The 18,815-nt window shown below is 42.2% G+C and overlaps 1 protein-coding gene across 11 annotated transcripts in view; it reads left to right on the top strand.

Annotated features, from left to right (window-relative positions):
• The window catches only part of LOC132575187 (chromodomain-helicase-DNA-binding protein 7), a 316,612-nt gene that overhangs the window by 83,146 nt on the left and 214,651 nt on the right, over positions 1 to 18,815 (top strand). For all 11 annotated transcript variants that reach the window (XM_060243719.1, XM_060243730.1, XM_060243727.1 and 8 more), the window contains one exon: positions 15,071 to 16,913. In XM_060243719.1, coding sequence (XP_060099702.1) covers positions 15,246 to 16,913 — 1,668 coding nt within the window. In that variant the 5' untranslated portion in view covers positions 15,071 to 15,245. The remainder of the gene's footprint in view (positions 1 to 15,070; positions 16,914 to 18,815) is intronic.

Here is an 18,815-nt window from a genome sequence, read left to right as displayed (position 1 = left end):
ATTCATGGGTCCTGGCGATCATCCACAGGGGCTACATCATAGAGTTCTATTCTCCAAAACTCCACAGATTCATACCTACACCCCCATCTGTTCCACTTCAAATGGAAATCGCCACCTTGCTGGACAAGGGAGCTATAGAACCAGTTCTACCGCAGTTCCATCACATGGGATTTTACTCACACTATTTTCTGGTTCCAAAGAGGGACGGAGGGCAGCGCCCTGTACTGGATCTTTGAAAACTCAATCTCCATATTTGCTACAAAAAATTCCGCATGATTACTCTGCAATCTATCCTACCACTGATTCCAGAGCAGACCTGGATGGCGTTGATAGACCTACAAGATGCTTACTTCCATCTCACCATCAATCACCATCACAGAAGATTCCTCAGGTTTGCTATCGGAGATCAACACTATCAATTCTGCGCTCTCCCCTTCGGTCTTTTGACAGCACCGAGAGTTTTCACGAAATGTATGGCAGTGGTGGCAGCTGTACTTCGGTAGCAACAGATCTCCATTTACCCTTATATAGACGATTGGCTGGTTGTATCTCAAACAAAAGAACAACTTCAGGAAAACATCTCGTCTACTCTGTCCCTTCTTTCTGCACTAGGTCTTCAGGTCAATCATGCAAAATCTAACCTGAATCCCACTCAGAACATACAATTTATAGGGGTACGTCTGTCGACGATATCACACAAGGCCTACCTTCCATCAGACAGAGTGCATCATATCCAGTCCTTGGCCAATAACATAATCACGCACCATACCCAAACAGCCTTCATCTTCCAGCAGATGTTAGGTCTCATGGCGGCCACCACCGCCATCCTCTGTTTTGCAAGACTTCATATGCGCTCTCTGCAACTGTGGTTTGTCCAGACATTTCATCCACACCGGCAACACCAAATGACCTTACTTACGGTCCCATCTCACATTATCCCATCTCTAAAATGGTGGACGATGGATCGTCATCTCCTTGCAGGAATGGCGTTCGTATGAACACCGTCCTCTGTGATTGTCACGACCGACGCCTCCAAGTGGGGATGGGGAGCCCACTTGGGAACGTTGACAGTTCAGGGACAGTGGACCGAGTATGAGAGATCCCTTCACATAATTGCCTAGAGTTCCTGGCAGTCCACAGAGCTCTGAGATCTTTTCTACCGTCTCTTCACAATCGCCACATTCAGGTCACCTCCGACAATGTAGCCACTGTTTTCTACATCAATCAGCAGGGAGGCACAGCCTCTGTTCGCTTGTGCAAACGAGCCCTATCCTTATGGCACTGGAGTATCGTTCACGGCATTTTCCTGACAGCGGTGCATCTACCAGGAGTCCAAAACGTCCAAGCAGACACACTGAGTCCTCATCTAGTCAACGACCACGAATGGGCCCTCAACTGTAGTTACCTGCACACAGTGTTCGAGATTTTTGAAGTTCCGAAAATAGATGTATTTGCATCTCCAGACAACACCCAGTGTCCGCACTTTTACACCCGGGGTCCTCCATCTCCACTGTCTGCAGGGGACGCCTTCCTCCATCAGTGGTCCGGGACACTACATTATCTATTTTCACCAATCCATCTCATCACGGGAGTATTGCAAAAGATAAAGCTAGATCGGACCAATTGCATCCTGATTACACCATGGTGGCCCCATCAACCCTGGTTCACCACTCTTCTCCTCCTCTCGGACAGCACGTTCCTCCGACTTCCTCAAGTTCAGGACTTGATTTCCCAACAAGAAGGCAAGGTTCTGCACCACAATCTGGTACTTCTACGACTGCCTGCCTGGAAATCAGTTTCTGAATTTTCCTTCGGACATTCATCATGTCCTACTCAATGCCAAAAAACCTGCCACTAGAAAATCTTATTCTTTAAAGTGGAAACGTTTTTTGGCGTATGCTGTTCTACATAATTTCAAGCCTGAACTCTCCACTATAGCTCAGATCCTGACCTACACCTTATCCCTTTCTAACTCAGGACTGTCGTACTCTTCTCTGAAGGTCCACTTAGCGGCCATCTCTGCATTCCATCCACACATCGAAGGGTGCACTGTTTTCTCCCACTATGCTACCGAAGCCTTCATGAAGGGGATCCTCCACCTTTATCCTCCAATCCGTCAGCTTCACCCCACCTGGAGCTGGCCTCTTGTGCTGAGCCAATTAATGAAGCCACCTTTTGAGCCCATGGCATCCATTCCTATGCATCTCTTGTCCTGGAAGACAGCTTTATTGGTAGTGCTTACTCCTGGCAGAAGAGCCAGCGACATCTGCGCTTTCAGAGCAGACCCGCCATACACTATTTTCCATCATGACAGAGTTGTTTTACAGCCTGACCCTTCCTGGTAGTCTTACCATTTCATCTTGGAAAGTCCTCTACTTTACCTGCCTTTTTTCAATGCGCTGCCAACGCAGGTCAACGAACTTTACACAACCTGGACGTACGTAGGGCCCTTGCTTTTTACATTGAGAGGACACGTCCATTTCGAAAAGACACTAGACTCTTTGTAGCATATGCAGCCCATAACCAAGGCACTAAAATCTCAACACAGAGATTTTCAAAATGGATTGTGGCTGCTATTACTTTATGCTATCAACTGGCTAAACAGCCTATACCTGAACATTTACGAGCTCATTCTACCAGAGCCGTTGCTACTTCATCAGCCTTCTGTAAGGGCATTCCGATGGAAGACATCTGTGCCGCTGCGGTCTGGTCGTCTCCATCTACATTTGCCTCACACTACGCTTTAGACGTCTGTGCTCGGCGTGACACGTCCTTCGGGCAGGCTGTGCTTCGATCCATTTTTGACTGATGTTTCCAGTCGGCTACACTGTAAGTACAGTATTGTTTCTTATATGCATAACTAACTTTGTCCTTTGGTTACAGATCCAGCACCCGCCTCCAGACAGATTAGCTTGCCAGTCACCCATGTGTGGGACTGCACAGAGACCAATATGAAGATAAACAGGTTTCTTACCTGTAACTGATGATCTTCAAGTGGTCATCTGTGCAGCCACACACGCCCGCCCAACCTTGTTCCTAATTAAAAAAATTTCCTCCTATACGGTGGCGGGAAGAAACTGGGTGGGTTAAGTGCCTCCCTCTCGTCTAGGCATGCGCAGTGGATGCCTCATCCCCGGGACGAGAGGAAGTGCGCGCCAAAATTAACGCTCCAAGATTGCTTTGAATTCTCCGAGGTCGGGATCGATCCTGGCGGATAACCCATGTGTAGGACTGCACAGATGACCACTCGAAGATCATCAGTTACAGGTAAGAAACCTGTTTTTCTGATGCTGGAAACAGGAAGCAGCAGACAGCTAGTTGCTCATAGGCCTGATAGGGGCTGAACCTGCCATTGGGCCATATGTTTGATACCCCTGACACTAAAAATATATGGTATTTGCTAACATAATTTGTAAAAAGACTGACAGTTTACTACTTGACCGATTTGCCTTGCTTTCATCTTGTGGTATTCAGAAGACGTTGCAGTCTTCAATATGTTTAATATTAGCAGTTATTTGTTACAGTTATTAAAGGAATTACATAATACTTTTTTTAGTGATGGCCTAATTTAAAAAGCTAATCCATTCAGTGAGTAGGGTTGCCAGCTTCCAGGTGGTAGCTGAAGATATCCAGACAACAGAGATAATTTCCCCTGTATGAAATGGCAACTTTGGAGGTCAGATTCTATGGAATCATATCTCTGCTGAGCTACCTCTCCTTCCCAAATTCCACATTCTCCAGGCTCCAGCACCAAATCTCCCAGAATTTCCTAAGCCAGAGCTGACAACTGTATCACTGACGACTTATTTTTGTACATCATTATTGAAACACTTTAATCAGCTGTTAATTGCATTTTCAGCTGAAGGTTTCCATTTTTTGCCTGTTCCTAGTATGCCAAAGGTACAACCTGATGCTAGCCACACTGTATGCCCACTTAATTCTTCAAAGTTTCCTGTACAAAGTGCTGAAAATGAGGCCTTAAGTTTATGGCCTGAAAGAAATACCTCTTCCCCAAGCCCATCTACTCTTTTTTTTTAAAAAAAATCCAGGCTTACAAAGAATTCTGGAAACCTTACAACACTTCTACACTTTTCAGGGTGCTAGTTGGCTAATAAAAGAAGTGTCAATGCATGGATTAGGAAATTGATTAAGAAAAAATTAGTTATCAGGGTGTATGGAACTATGCATGATTAAGTGTTTTAATGGACTCTGCATATCCCACAAATTTGCCCTAAGATAGTATCTAAAAAGTGTACCTTTTCCAACCAGTTGCACATTTAGAGACATGGATTGCTGTAACTATGGTTATGTAATATTAATATGCATTTCCTGTAAATGGACATGGTCTTGAAGCTGTATATAGTCATCTATCACAGAAGAATGTGTTAACTTGTAGTCTTCTGTTAGAAGGGGGAGTGGACTCTTCTGTGCTAATAAATCGGTGTATATTTTAGTATTCTAAGACTTTATGGGTTTTTGTAGGCTTTCATGGCAGAAAGGAATATGAACTGAAGTGCTGTAGGGTTGTGAGGTCCAACTCAGGAAATACCTGGGGACTTTGGGGGTGGAACCGGGAGACTTTCCCATTTCTGAAAAAACAAATAAACAGCAGTGCAGTTCCCTTGAATGCAGTCTTCATTTCCTTACCCTCTTTTTTACCTTCAAAGGTTCCCCAGCAGCTGCACGTTCACTAAATGAAAGTTAAATTTGTCATACTCCCACAAGTTCAAGGCTTTGGTAGCATTTCCAAACAATGCTTTATTAAGGGATACACACTCATAACGCAGTCAAAATAAATATAGTTTGCAAGCCCACACTTTTGTGATCTCACTGGGGAAATTTATTCATGGGAGTTGCTGAATGTAACAGTCCGTGCTATTTCAACCAACTTCAGACTGACACAGATTTTCTCTGTCTCATTATCAGGTTCTAGCTCACTCTTTACTAGCCATTTTACTATGCAAATGACTTCTGCAACAAATGCAAAACCAACAAGAGGGACTGTGTTCTCTTCTTTCTCACACACTTCACACACTCACTGGGAAGAACCAAAATCTGTGGAGATTTAAAGGTACATCATGGCTGTTGGGTTGGTGCCTAAAAAACCGGGGATCCCCTGCCCAGACTTGGAGCCTGGCAAGTCTAGTTCCTGTGTCCTTTGCACTCAGTCTTACTTTTAAAAATCTCTGCTGGTGACCAGTTTTATTATTTGGAGAAATTCAGAGGCCCTGGAAACAGAGATGTAAATTCACACAAATTTGAGGGACTCCTTTAAAATTTACTGATACATTAAAAGTGTGAGGATATGTGGTTTTCATGGAAATGTGTTTGCTAATAACATGTTTAGGAAACTACTTGTACAAGAAAATGATTTATGTAAACATGGAAGGTTGCCCAGCAGCCTTGAGCCAGTCATACACACTCAGCTTAACCTACCTCACAAGGTTGTTGTGAGAATGAGATGGAGGAGAGTTGAATAATAAGCTGTTTTGGGTCACTGTTGGACAGAAAGGCAGGGTATAAATGAAATAAATAAACTTTAAAACATAAGCTTAAACCATCATATTAAAAGAATGCTTTTTTCACTTTTAATGTTCACTTTTTTAATAACAAGAGTGATGTAGAAGTTTTTGTTTCCATGAAATAATTTAGATTATGATAGATATTTTGGATGCTTGTGGTATGAGTAATTGGCAAACTCCATAAACCATGCCTCAGAAAGAAATATTTAGTAGTCTTTAATGCAAGAGATACTAACTATGTGGATGAACATATGGTGAAAACTGCTCTTGTAAATCTTCGCTGTGCTGTGTTCTCTGAGTGTTCTAATTTATTACAGTTTTGTCAAATTTAGTGTTTATTCCACAACAGCTATGCATAATGCTTCTGTTTTGCATGACAGAAACGGAATGAAGCAGCCATGCATTAGCAGCCGCAGCCCAGTGGAAAGCCTCCAGCTTACTGTTGTGACCTCTGGCCCTTTGTATCCTGTGACACGCAGCTCCTCTTTGTGCTCAAGTTTATTCATGATGGATATGTTTCCCTCCCCATCACATATGTGGTGCTCTTGCAGAGGGAATAGATAAATTATTTTCAGCTGCAGCCCTGCCAGGCTTGAAAAAGAATGTTCATAGTGTGCACAAGAGAATCTTGTTTGAGGAGAGGCCAGAGCAACCTCAGTTTCTCCCCTCTAGCATATGAAGAGCATTGCTTTTCATTTTATCTTTAAATAAGGAGAGGTAGGAAATTACCAGATGAAAAAACCAGTGCATGTATAAAAATAGTGATCTGTAATGAAACCAGTAAGTTTAGTTGTACCTGGTTTTTTTTGGTGCCTCAGTATGTAGTTACTGGTCTTAATTCTTGAAATGTCCACTGATTTAGTGTCAGCTTTATATGACAGTTCAGTTTCTGAGAGATTTTGATGGTGGTAGGTGGTGATATAGGTTTTCTCTCATGCCACTCCATTTTAATGTGATCATTTTAGCACAGAATATTGCATATTGTCTGATCAGTAGGCTGAAATAATTTTATGGCTCTGCAGAGTTGTGGTTAAGCTTTCTAAGTCCTGTGCAAGGAAGTGTGAAAGAGTTATTGAACTACTCAAGAATCTTGATATTTCTAGTCATTATTATTTTGCTGTTTCACATAACATATTGAGACTTGTAAATTCAAAGATGCCTAATCATTTTTTCCCCTTGTACTGGAATGTATAACATTAAGTGCTTCTTCCAGCTTAGTTTCAAATGTCTTACTTACACAGAGGTGTTGAACTTGTTTGTTACGAGGGCCGGATCTGACATAAATGTCACTTTGTTGGGCTGTGCTATAAAATGTAACACAAGGTACTGGAGATAGAAACTTTATAAAGATGATTTCAGATGCTGAATGGCAATAGCAGGCTTAATTGGATTAGGTGTAGTGTGCAGAGGGGTAGTAGGTGTGGAGATACCAGCCTTGGTAATAAGACAGGAAATCTAAGTCTCAATTTGGTACAGGAAGATTCAGTCCAAGAGGATGCAAAGAATAAATGGATATAAGTCTGACATTAGAAACCCCAACATTCAGTTGCTGATTTAAGAGTAGCCTTGCTCTTACAAAGGAATTTCAAAGGGAGATCAGAAAGAGGGACTGCTGAACTGCAATTGATAATGAAGCTCAAGACAATGCATCTTCCAGGACTGAACTAATAGTTTGTTTTCCTGTCTCATTACCAGCATGTGCTATTATCATTTGGTTTTTGAAATCACTCCATTCTCCAAGATACAAGGACCAATCCAAGTGTTCTAATTCCTAATTAGGGTCTTTTTGAAAGAAAATAAAATTCAGATAGGAAAAGAGAAATCAAATCTTTTTTAAACAACCTTTCAGAATAAGCCAAAATAATTTCTTCAATGTATATTGTTCTTGTCAGAAGAATCCACTCACTCTCCCTCCCTCTGAAGAAGTGCGTGCGCACACACACACACAACATTCTTCCCCAAAAAAGGAGGAGCAACCCCAGAGAAGGAAGCAGAAGCTGTGTGAATGACAGGCTTGTCTTTGTATCTCTCCCACACAAAGCAGCCACAGAGCTCTGTGTGTGAGAGAGTGGTGGGGGAAAGGCAAGAGGCAGGAATCAGGAGGCAAAGAGTCACTGATGAAGCTAGGAAAAATGCAAGCTATGATGTGACTGTAGCAGTAGCTCTGGAAAAGGAAGCAGGAGAAAGAAGCTGCTCATGGCCAGATTTGAGCACTCTGGGGACCAGATCCGTCCCACAGGCTGTATGTTTGACATCCCTGCATATGGTAGTATAGCAAATAGCTACTCACCAGGTCACCTACAGTGAATAAGAATTGCTCTTAGGTGGCCAGATAAGTGTTCATCCTTTTCTTGCTAAAGACTTTTTCTAGATGCATGGGACAAAAAAGCCCGAGCTCTATCACCAGAATGTTGTTGGTTTAAGCAAGGCTTTGTTATTGAAGATGCACATGAGAATTCCCTGGGCTAGCAACCATTTCAGTGTTCCCTCATGTTTCCAGTCTGGAAAACATTATTATCAAATATGTGGCTGATGATTCAAGAATCAGCTATTTGTCAAGAGTAAGCTGTTAGCTGTTCTGAAAATTCTGTGTCTTCAGCTGCCTCTGTTCAGGTACAATCTATCCAGAGATAGTTTTAGGTAGGTAACCATATTGGTATAGTAGCCCTTAAAGACTGCTATGATTTTAAAGAACAGCATGATTTCACAAGTATAAGCTTTTGAGAGTCAAAGCTCCATCAAATAGAAAGAAAATTAATGTCCAGATTTTAATAAAATATAAAAAGTAATTGATAACACTTTCCAAAAAATCTACAAGCTACCCTGTATTTTTATTCATATTGGGCTGAGGGAAGATGGTCTTTTTTTGTGGAAACCTACATGAAATATATAGCTTCATACGAACTTAACTAAGATAATAAAGTAGAATTGTGAATTTTGAAACAAAGTTTATCCAAAGATCTAGTATTTATTTAAATTTTATATACTGTCTTTACTGTTGAAGGCAGTTTACAATCTTTAATTATTAGAAAAACCGTTAAAATAGAAAGTTAACTATTACTATTGCTTTTGTAGTAGTTTAAAGTTTTCAATCAATCAGTAAACATAAATCTGACAAATAAAATGCCAATTGAGTTAGTATTCCTAATGATCAGAAGCCCATCAAGATAAAATCACTTTCTAAGAACAGTAAAATAGTCCCAATCAGTGACTTAGTTAATAGCCACATTTCTACCCTGCAGAACTCAAGGCAGTTTACAATGTAAATATCTCAAGGCGGCTTACAATGTAAATAACAGTGATTATTTAAAAAAAAAAACCCTACTACACAAATACCACAATTTAAAATCTCAATTAGGATTGCCAATAAATGAAATTTAAATCTGGTCCTAAATAACACTTTCTTCAACTGACTCCTCGAGATTGAAAGTGAAGGGGCCAAGTGTTTCTACCTACGGAAGTTGTTTCATAATTATGGAGTTGCCACCAAATAAGGGTCTCTCTTATGCACTCACCAGACAAATTTCTTTGATTGGTGGGGCAGTTAGGAGGGCTTGTATCTTTGATCTTAATTTCCAGGCAGGAATATATTGAAGAAGATGGTCCTTCAGATATCCCAGCTCCAAGCCATATAGGGCTTTAAAGGACAAAAACCACACCCTTGGGTTCAGGAGCCACTGCAATGGCTGCAAAATATCAGGGTCACATGCTCCCACTACCTGGGCCCAACCAAGTCTAGCCACAGTGTTCTGCATTTCTGAGATGACTCAATATAGAATTCTATAGAATATAGAATAATGAAGTAAATCAGTATATGCACAGACTTTAGTTCATACATTTCAGGCTGTTGAGAGTTTCATAAGTTTCCTCCCCCCCCATGAATTAGGATCTTCAAAATGAGAGGCTTTTGTTCCCTCCCCTCCTCCCAAACACTCCAGTAGACTTTCTTTGACTATTCACTGACACTTTTTTTGATTTCCAGAAGGCTGAGACATTCTATCCAGTACTCTAAACACGCCGATACTTTTCTTATGTTTTATCAGATTCTTGAGGTTTCTCAAGGTAGTCTCTGATTACACCAGACCAAGGATCTCGCCACTCTTCAGAGCTATCTCCCTATTTTAACTGCGTAGGAAAATTTCTTCTTTCGGTAGATCTTTCTGGTCTGAATAGGAGTCTTTGTCTAACTACCCACTAAAACATGCCAGCTTTCCCCTAGTTCTCCATCAGTGTTGAACTGTTCTCAGTCAGGACTGAATTCTCCTCAGCATCCAGTTCAGAAGTCTTTCTCTGTTCAACTGATGCTAACCAATCAGTTTCCTTGGAGCAGCCTGTCATTCAAGGCGCTCTGTGAGGAATTAACCCTTCACAGTTCTTTACCTGTTTGTACAGCACTTCTAAACTTTTAAAAGTGCAGTCCGCCACAGCTTGTTAAAACTAAGCAGGTGTAGGTCTGATCAGTGCCTGGCAGAGAGACCTTCCAACAACCTTATGTAAGCTGCCTTCAATCCAACAATGAAAGAAACGCAAGGTGTAAATAATAATATGGGAAAGGGTGTTTTATGAGCTATGTGTTTCGAAAATAGTAAAGGGATTTATAGGAAAGAACCAGCATCTTGAATTGACCTTGCAAGCAAATGTGGAACCAGTGAGAATTGCTTTTAACAATAGTACTGGTTTGCAGGTTTGATTCAGATATAATGGTAAACTGTACTTTCATGCTGTGTGAGATCTTTAGGATTTAATGTTTCTCCCCTGCTCTATAGAAAAATGATCCTTTTTTGTACTTAGTTATCACATCAAAACTATGGTACTAGCTTGCTCTGCAAACCAAGATTCCAAACTGTAGGTTTTTTGCCCATTTGTAATTCTGGTTTATAGGGCAAGACTCAACCACATTTTCATGGTTCAGTCATATTGCGCTGTGGTTTGCTGAGACTCCAGAAATGATTAGTTACCTTTCATGCACAAGGATAGAGGAGGAGGAGGAGGAGGAGGAGGAGGAGGAGAAGGAGAAGGAGAAGAAGAAGAAGAAGAAGAAGAAGAAGAAGAAGAAGAAGAATTGCAGATTTATATCCCGCCCTTCTCCCTGAATCAGAGACTCAGAGCGGCTTACAATCTCCTTTATCTTCTCCCCTCACAACAGACACCCTGTGAGGTGGGTGGGGCTGGAGAGGGCTCTCACAGCAGCTGCCCTTTCAAGGACAACCTCTGCCAGAGCTATGGCTGACCCAAGGCCATGCCAGCAGGTGCAAGTGGAGGAGTGGGGAATCAAACCCAGTTCTCCCAGATAAGAGTCCGCACACTTAACCACTACACCAAACTGGCTCTCTAAATAAAACAATATATAATATAGTATAATTAATAATTTAAACAGTAAAACCAATAAAACAATATAACATTATAATATAATCAAATTGTGTATAAGATGGCTCAGTGTTATTGACGTTATCAGGGGTTCCGTCTTAAAAAGCTAGGTGGAAGAGGACAGTTTTGCAGGCCCTACGGAATTGGTTAAAATCCCGCAGGGCCCGCACCTCTTCCGGCAGTTGATTCCACCATTGGAATTAATTTTTTGCAATGTTTTATTTGTTTGAAGGGGAAAGTAAAAATGTTATAAGACTGAGTTTGATTCCTTCTTGATGTTGTCTTTATTGTGCCAAAACCAGAACGTAGTTTTAAACAGTTCTTGAATTTCTTCAATGCAGGCAGATTTTCAGAACAGGTCATTAGATACTCAAGGTATATCATTTAGGAACTTGTATTTTCTGCTTCATAAATGCTGCAGTTCTGGATCTGCTTATGATACTTCCACATCTTATGCTGTAAATCCCGCAATGACACGTATACCAGTATTAATGGGCTGCCAGTGGCAAATATATAAGGTGTTGATAGTATGCATGTTGTGTCTCTAAAGGTTCATGTACATGTGTCTGTAAGCTTGAATGACTTGGGGCTAGGGATGGGCACGAACCAGGGAAAAAGGTGGTTCATTTTGTTTTGTGGTTTGCTTGATTTCATGAACTGAATGAACAATGAACCAACAAAAGACACAAATCCTTGAACAATTTGTGGTTTGTTATGGCTGGGGGAAGGAGGCATGACGTTTAAATGCCACCCTCTCCCGTCTTCAGCCGAAGAGCTCTCCACTGAATCCTATAGGCCAGGGGTGGCCAGCGGTAGCTCTCCAGATGTTTTTTGCCTACAACTCCCATCAGCCCCAGCCATTGGCCATGCTGGCTGGGGCTGATGAGAGTTGTAGGCAAAAAAACATCTGGAGAGCTACCGTTGGCCACCCCTGCTATAGGCCCATAGGATAAAATGGAGAGATCTCTGCCCAGTCTTTCTTCCCTTCTCCAGGCAGCCCTGGCAGGCTGGCTGGGGAAGCAAAGAAAGATTGGGGAGAGCTCTCCCCGCTGGCTCAGCTCAGACTCTGCTGGGTTTCAACTGGGCAGCACAGCAGAGCCTGTAGAACAGCCAATTCTGTGGATAGACCTCTCCCTGCAGGATCAGCTCAGGCTTTGAGGGAATGCAGTTTGAACTGTCTCCCTGGAGAAGCCAAGTAGGAACTGTCCCTGAACCTTCTGAACCCCCCATGGGAGATTTGGGAACATGGGAGGCTTTTGGAACTGAATCACGTGCCTGAATAATGGTTTGTGGTTCAGTTCATGCCCATTCTACTTGGGGCTCTTGGACGTGTTTCAAGACATGTCACCTTGTCCAAATTTATAGACAGCCTTGATAAAAAGCTAGCATGAACATAGCAGTAGAGTTTGCTGAGAGAGGTTTGAGTTGATTTAGAAATAAACAACTGTCTTTATTCTGAGTAAATTTATTTCATGTTTTAATACAGTTACTGAAATTAGAATTGGATACATTTCTAACAATTTGAGCATTCCTCATTAAACAGATTAAAACTGAAATCCTGTATAAGAAAACTTCATTGTTATAGCCGAAGTTGTATCAACTTTAAATTACTTGGTGCTTTGTGCAGACATGAGGACTCAAACATTACAAAGTGCAGGGTTTCATTGCCTCATCTCAACATTGGCTGTGTAGCATTATTTTGAATGTGATATAAGCCATTCATCTTGCCATTTACGCCCCCCCCCCTCTTGTGAATAGTTATTTTTGAGTGTTCAAAGTCCTTTATGTACAATATCTCACACTTAAAGCAACTCGGTACAAAAAGCTGATAGTATTCATTCTCAAACTTCAAACCTGAATGGAGAGAATGATATGCTTAATATTACCTCTAGTGCTTAAGTCAGGGGTGTTAAACATGCAGTTCGGGGGCTAAATCAGGTCCCTGGAGGGCTCCTATCAGGCCCCCGAGCAACTGGCTGTCATCTGCTTCCTTTTCCCTGTATCTTGCTCAATCGCATAGGAGCTACAGAGCAAAGCCTCTGTTTTCTCCATTGGCTGAGGCTCCTCCTTTGGGGAGGGAAGGGGGAAGAAATAGCTTGCTTTGCCAGGCTCTCTCATTCACACAGCAGAGCTACTGAGCCAAGCCTCTCTTCCTTCTGTTGACTGAGGCTCCTCCCCCCCACAGTCCCTGGTGAAGGAAGGAAAGAGAGCTTCCTTGCCCATTTCCTTGGATCCCATGGGAGAAATACAAAGAAGACCAATGAGTGCTAACATTTTAAGCATGTTTTAAGGTTTAAAAATATGTTTGTGTTCTTTATAAAATTTATATCTCTGCTACCTAGTCTTAAATAGGTACACACATGGCCTGGCCCAATATGGCTCGATCCAACCAGACATGGCCCGGCCCAACAAGGCCTCTTGTATGTCAGATCCGTCCCTCATAACAAATAACTTCAACACCCCTGGTCTTAAAGGTGCTTTCTTTGTATTTCTTCCATGGAATCCAGGGAATTGGGCAAAGGAAGCTTTGGCTCTTTCCTTCCTTCCCCAGGGGACAGGTGTGGGGACCTCAGCCATTAGAAGGAAAAGAGGCTTGGTTCAGTAGCTCTGCTGTGGTTTTGAGAGAGCCTGGCAAAACAAGCTCTCCCTCCCTCCCTTCCTCCCCAAGGAAGGAGCCTCAGCCAATGGTAGGGCTGCCAAGCCCCTGGGCCCTGGAGGTTCCCAACCCGCTGGCCCACATTGGGCCGGCAGGGGGAACCTCCCCCAATGTTGCTGCTGCAATGTTGTCACCTGGAAGTGACGTCATTGCACCACCATGTGCCGGCTGCTCTAGGCATTTCCAGGAAAACTCTATGGTTTTCTTTGGCAGTGGCAGTGCAGTGACGTCACTTCCGGGTGACAACATTGCACAGCGCACTTGTTGCGTGCGCGAAAAAATTCCCCCGCTGGAGGCTCCGGGGGGCTTAGCAACCCTAGCCAATGGAGAAAACAGAGCTTTTGCTCTGTAACTTTTGTGCAATTGAGCAAGCCTTGCAAAACAAGCTGTTATGCAGAAGGAAGCAATATATAGGGAGAAGGAAGCAGATGACAGCCAGTTGTTCGGGGGCTGATAGGAGCCCTCTGAGGGCTTGATTTGGCCCCTGGGCCATATGTTTGACACCTCTGTTTAAGAGCAACAAATGCTAATGTTTTAATCATGTTTCCTTTATAAAGTTTACATCTGTGCTACCTAATCTTAAATAGGTACACATATGGCCCAGCCCAACACGGTCCAGCCCGACAAAGTCTCATTTATGTTAGATCCATCCCTCATAACAAATTTAATTTGACACCCCTGGCTTAGAGCGTATTGCCTTCTTGACATGCTAACTGACTATGTGGAGAAGATTGTGTGTAGTAATACCCAGAAAGCCCTTGTACTGCCTTTGCATTCTCCCATCCCTCCTCTCTGGCAGAGATGGGTCAGAGTGTGCATGTTCCCTTTTTTTTTGCTACACGTGGGGGAGAAAGGCTGAGTTCGAAGATATGCCCACTTTTTTCTCCATACCTAACTTAAAATTTCCCTCAAAATCAATAATTTGAGATTTATCTGGTTGGTTAGTTTGTGTTCCATTACAAAAGTCAATATCCAGTTTGCAACTTTTTTGCATGTCTGTTAGGCTTGTCTTACTTATGTAAATTCATGTTAGTAAAATGTGCAACAGGATTTTTGAATATTAGAACCTTAAAAACTAGGTATATAACTGACGTAACTCAATGCAGCCTTAGTGGCTGCTGTCTTGTTCTCTCATCTGATTACTCTGCTCAAGAGAATAAGGTTAAGGACACACTGTTGGTAACTAGAGCATTTTCAGGGTTTTAGTTCAGCAGATGGGCTGCTTGGCTATATTCATACATTTGCCTGCCTGCTGTGGCAGCTGCTTCAGCTGCCTGTTGTGTTCTTTTGTTCTGTTCCATCCAAGAATGGAACACAAGGAAGTATCGTGAATAGATTAATTTAAGGTTACTGTTTCCTAGCTTTCTAGATTCTTCTAATAAAACTTCATTATGCATATTTCTTAAAATGCAACATTTAGAAAGCTCAAGGGTTGAAACAAGCTGATCTTTGACCTGACAAAAATGGTATTTTAATACATCTTGCATTGTATTTTCAACCTAATTTTTAAAAATTTCTTTTTTAGGACTGGTAACAAGAATTTGCCTGACACTCTGTGGTCCAGAAGAATTAAGGAAATATGGAATGACATGAAGGCGATTAGTTGAGGATTAAAGGCTTTGAAGACAAACACCTCAGTGAGGTGAAGCACAGACTAGTATTCTGGTTATAGTTTTGAAACGCTGCATGCTGCAACAAAGATGGCAGATCCAGGAATGATGAGTCTGTTTGGAGAAGATGGGAATATTTTCAGTGAAGGCCTGGAAGGCCTGGGGGAATGTGGATACCCTGAAAACACAGTAAATCCTTTGGGGCAACAAATTCCCATTGATCAGGGATTTGCCACTTTACAGTCTCCCCTTCACCATCCTCCAACTAGTCAAAATCAAGCAAAGTTGTCCCACTTTGATCACTATAATCAGTATGAACAGCAGAAATTGCACCTGATGGATCAGCCCAATAGAATGATGAGTAATGCACCTGGGAATGGTATAGCATCTCCTCACTCACAGTATCATAATCCTTCAGTTCCTCATAGTGGGGGAACTGGTAGTCAAATGGGAGTATATCCTGGTATGCAGAATGAAAGGCATGGACAACCCTTTGTCGATGGTAGTTCCATGTGGGGACCACGGGCAGTTCAAGTGCCAGATCAGATAAGAGCACCATACCAGCAGCAGCAGCAACCTCCACCTGCTCAGCAGCCACCACCAACGCCATCAGGACCCCCTGGACAAGGACATTCTCAGCACATGCAGCAGATGGGAAATTACATGGCTCGTGGTGACTTCTCAATGCAACAGCATGGTCAGTCACAACAGCAGAGGATGAACCAGTTTTCTCAAAGCCAGGAAAGTCTTAATCAGGGAAATCCTTTTATTGCCACCTCAGGACCTGCCCATATGTCTCATGTGCCCCAACAGAATCCAAGCATGGGTCCTTCTTTACGTCATTCAGTGCAGCAATTTCACCACCATCCCCCCACTGCTCTCCATGGAGAATCAGTAGCCCACAATCCCAGATTCTCCCCTAATCCTCCTCAGCAGGGTGCTGTTAGGCCACAAACACTTAATTTTAGTTCTCGGGGCCAGACAGTACCTTCACCTACTATAAACAACTCAGGGCAGTATTCTCGTTATCCTTACAGTAACCTAAATCAGGGATTAGTAAACAATACAGGGATAAATCAGAATTTAGGCCTTACAAATAACACTCCAATGAATCAGTCTGTACCGAGGTACCCAAATGCTGTAGGGTTTCCTTCTAACAGTGGTCAAGGACTAATGCACCAGCAGCCCCTTCATCCTAGTGGCTCACTTAACCAAATGAACACACAAGCTATGCACCCTTCACAGCCTCAGGGAACCTATGCTTCTCCACCTCCCATGTCACCTATGAAAGCAATGAGTAATCCAGCAAGTACCCCTCCTCCACAGGTTAGGCCAGGTAGTGCTGGAATACCAATGGAAGTTGGCAGCTATCCAAATATGCCCCATCCTCAGCCATCTCACCAGCCACCTGGTGCCATGGGAATTGGACAGAGGAGTATGGGCCCTCGGAATATACAACAGAATCGGCCATTCATGGGTATGTCTTCAGCACCACGGGAAATGAGTGGTCACATGAGACCAAATGGCTGTCCAGGAGTTGGCCTTTCTGATCCACAAGCAATACAAGAACGACTGATATCTGGTCAGCAGCATCCCAGTCAGTCATCTTTTCAGCAGCAAATGCCAACATGTCCTCCCATGCAGCCTCATCCAGGCATTCATCATCAGTCTTCACCACCACCACATCCTCATCATCAGCCTTGGGCGCAGCTTCATCCGTCACCACAGAACACACCGCAAAAAGTGCCTGTCCTTCAGGTAAGTAACATACTGTTGAAATTATAGTTGTTTTAAGATATTATTATTGAAATAATTCTGTATTAGATCTTTCATATACTGCGATTGTATGGTTTTCTTGTTTTGTTTGTGGCACTGGTATGTAAAGAGCTATGGCCTCCATTGCCCAGGGATGAAAGAGGTGTCATTTTTGTATAAAACTAAAAGCTGTAGAATCCTCCAGTAGAAATGATTTGATCCAAAATAGGATTTAAGTCAAAGCCACATGTGCTTGCTATCATGATATGTCAGTGAAGCTGCATTTGCTCCTTCTTTAATTTTTCAAATTCAGTGTTTTTCATTTGGGCTTAGTCTGAATAATTATTTTATTTTGCTTAGCCAGGAAAAGAAGAGATGAAACAATATTTAGGAACCTCCCTGCCACAGGTGGCAAAACCAAGTATGTACCTGCCTCCTCACTTTGCAAAAAGAGAGAGAGAAGAGGGAATAAAAAAGAAATGAAGAGAAACCCATTGGAAGGAAGGGGAAAAGATAGTGGGTAATAAAAAGAAGGAAAGCCTGATGAAGAAATGCTCGCTGGATGCTCGCTAGTCTTCTTGATCCAACTGCTGCTATTGTACCCATGGAAAACACTTTCATTTGAATGAGAGCAGCCAACAAGCTGTGCCTTACAAAGCCCTGCCTTTCTGAAAAACTTGGTGCCAGTGGAGGTACTAGTGGGCACCACATTTCATTTTAATATCAAAAAATTGAAGTACTAACTCTCTTATGAAGGACAACTTATCTTTGTCAAGAGAGAGATATGATGAAAAGTCTTACTGGTTGTTGTATGGCACCATAGTTCATGCACTTGTATTATGACATGATTCTGGGGTTCAGGGACTTTTGGTGTGTCATCAACTGACCTACGTGGGTGACCTTGTTCTCCAAGTTTCTGCCCAGTAATTTCCTGATCTGTGCAATTGACTCAGTACTCATAGTCATGCATTTGTAAGCATGGACCTAACAAACATTTTTCTTGTGTTTCTTGGAGAACAGTGATCTGGTCAGTAACTACTATTTGCCCTTGGCTCTTTTTAAGATTGATCATTTTTTTGTGAAGCAACGAAGTTATAAAAGAGGCATTCTACAGTGAAAAATTGCCTTTAATTCAAATAATTTCAAGCAACCACATCAGTCTTTTCAGTGATGCCTTGTATACATAAAACCTCAAATCATACTTTAGATAGGAGCTTCGTTTGCATATGTTCACTTTTAATTTGCTGTGCATTTGCAGCAAAAAAACCCATTTATTTTGTCCACTAAGTACAACACTGGATTTATCAGTGGAAGTCCTACAACACTGACAGGGATGTAGTAGTATAGAGCCAGTGAGATGTAGTGATTATACTACCACAGGTGGTTAAGTAAACAATTTTATTAGTAACATATGGTAGCAAAACTAGTAAGTAAGTTAGTTTATTCTTGTATCCCGCCCTCCCCCGCCAAAGGCAGGCTCAGGGCGGCTCACAGCCATGGGACAACCATGATCTGAATACAATACAATCAAGACAAAACAGATTAAGATACAATTAGGTTACATAGGTTAGTTAAAACAGATAAAACAGCTATTATAAATTAAAATTAAGTTAAGGTGCTACAACTATATCTACAACTTATAAAAACTTAAAAAAAGAAAACAAATTTTCCTACCCCATATCTTACTTTTCCCCCACCCCTCCCCCTGTTATACTACCACAGGTGGGAACCCACAAGGACTTGTGGGATGCATCTCATTTCCTCCTCCCTCACTATTTCCTATTTCCCTTTCCTGAAAACTCCATAGACTCTTCCCTTTTCCTGCTTCCTTTTAGGGTTGCCAGCTCAAAGTTGGGAAATTCTTGGGAATTTGGGGATGTGGAACCTTGGGAGGCAAGGTTTGGT

This window comes from Heteronotia binoei, chromosome 7 (assembly GCF_032191835.1).
Source record: "Heteronotia binoei isolate CCM8104 ecotype False Entrance Well chromosome 7, APGP_CSIRO_Hbin_v1, whole genome shotgun sequence".
Classification (NCBI taxonomy): domain Eukaryota; kingdom Metazoa; phylum Chordata; class Lepidosauria; order Squamata; family Gekkonidae; genus Heteronotia; species Heteronotia binoei.
Note: the sequence above shows the minus strand (reverse complement) of the source record. Positions and strands in the feature narration are given on the sequence as shown.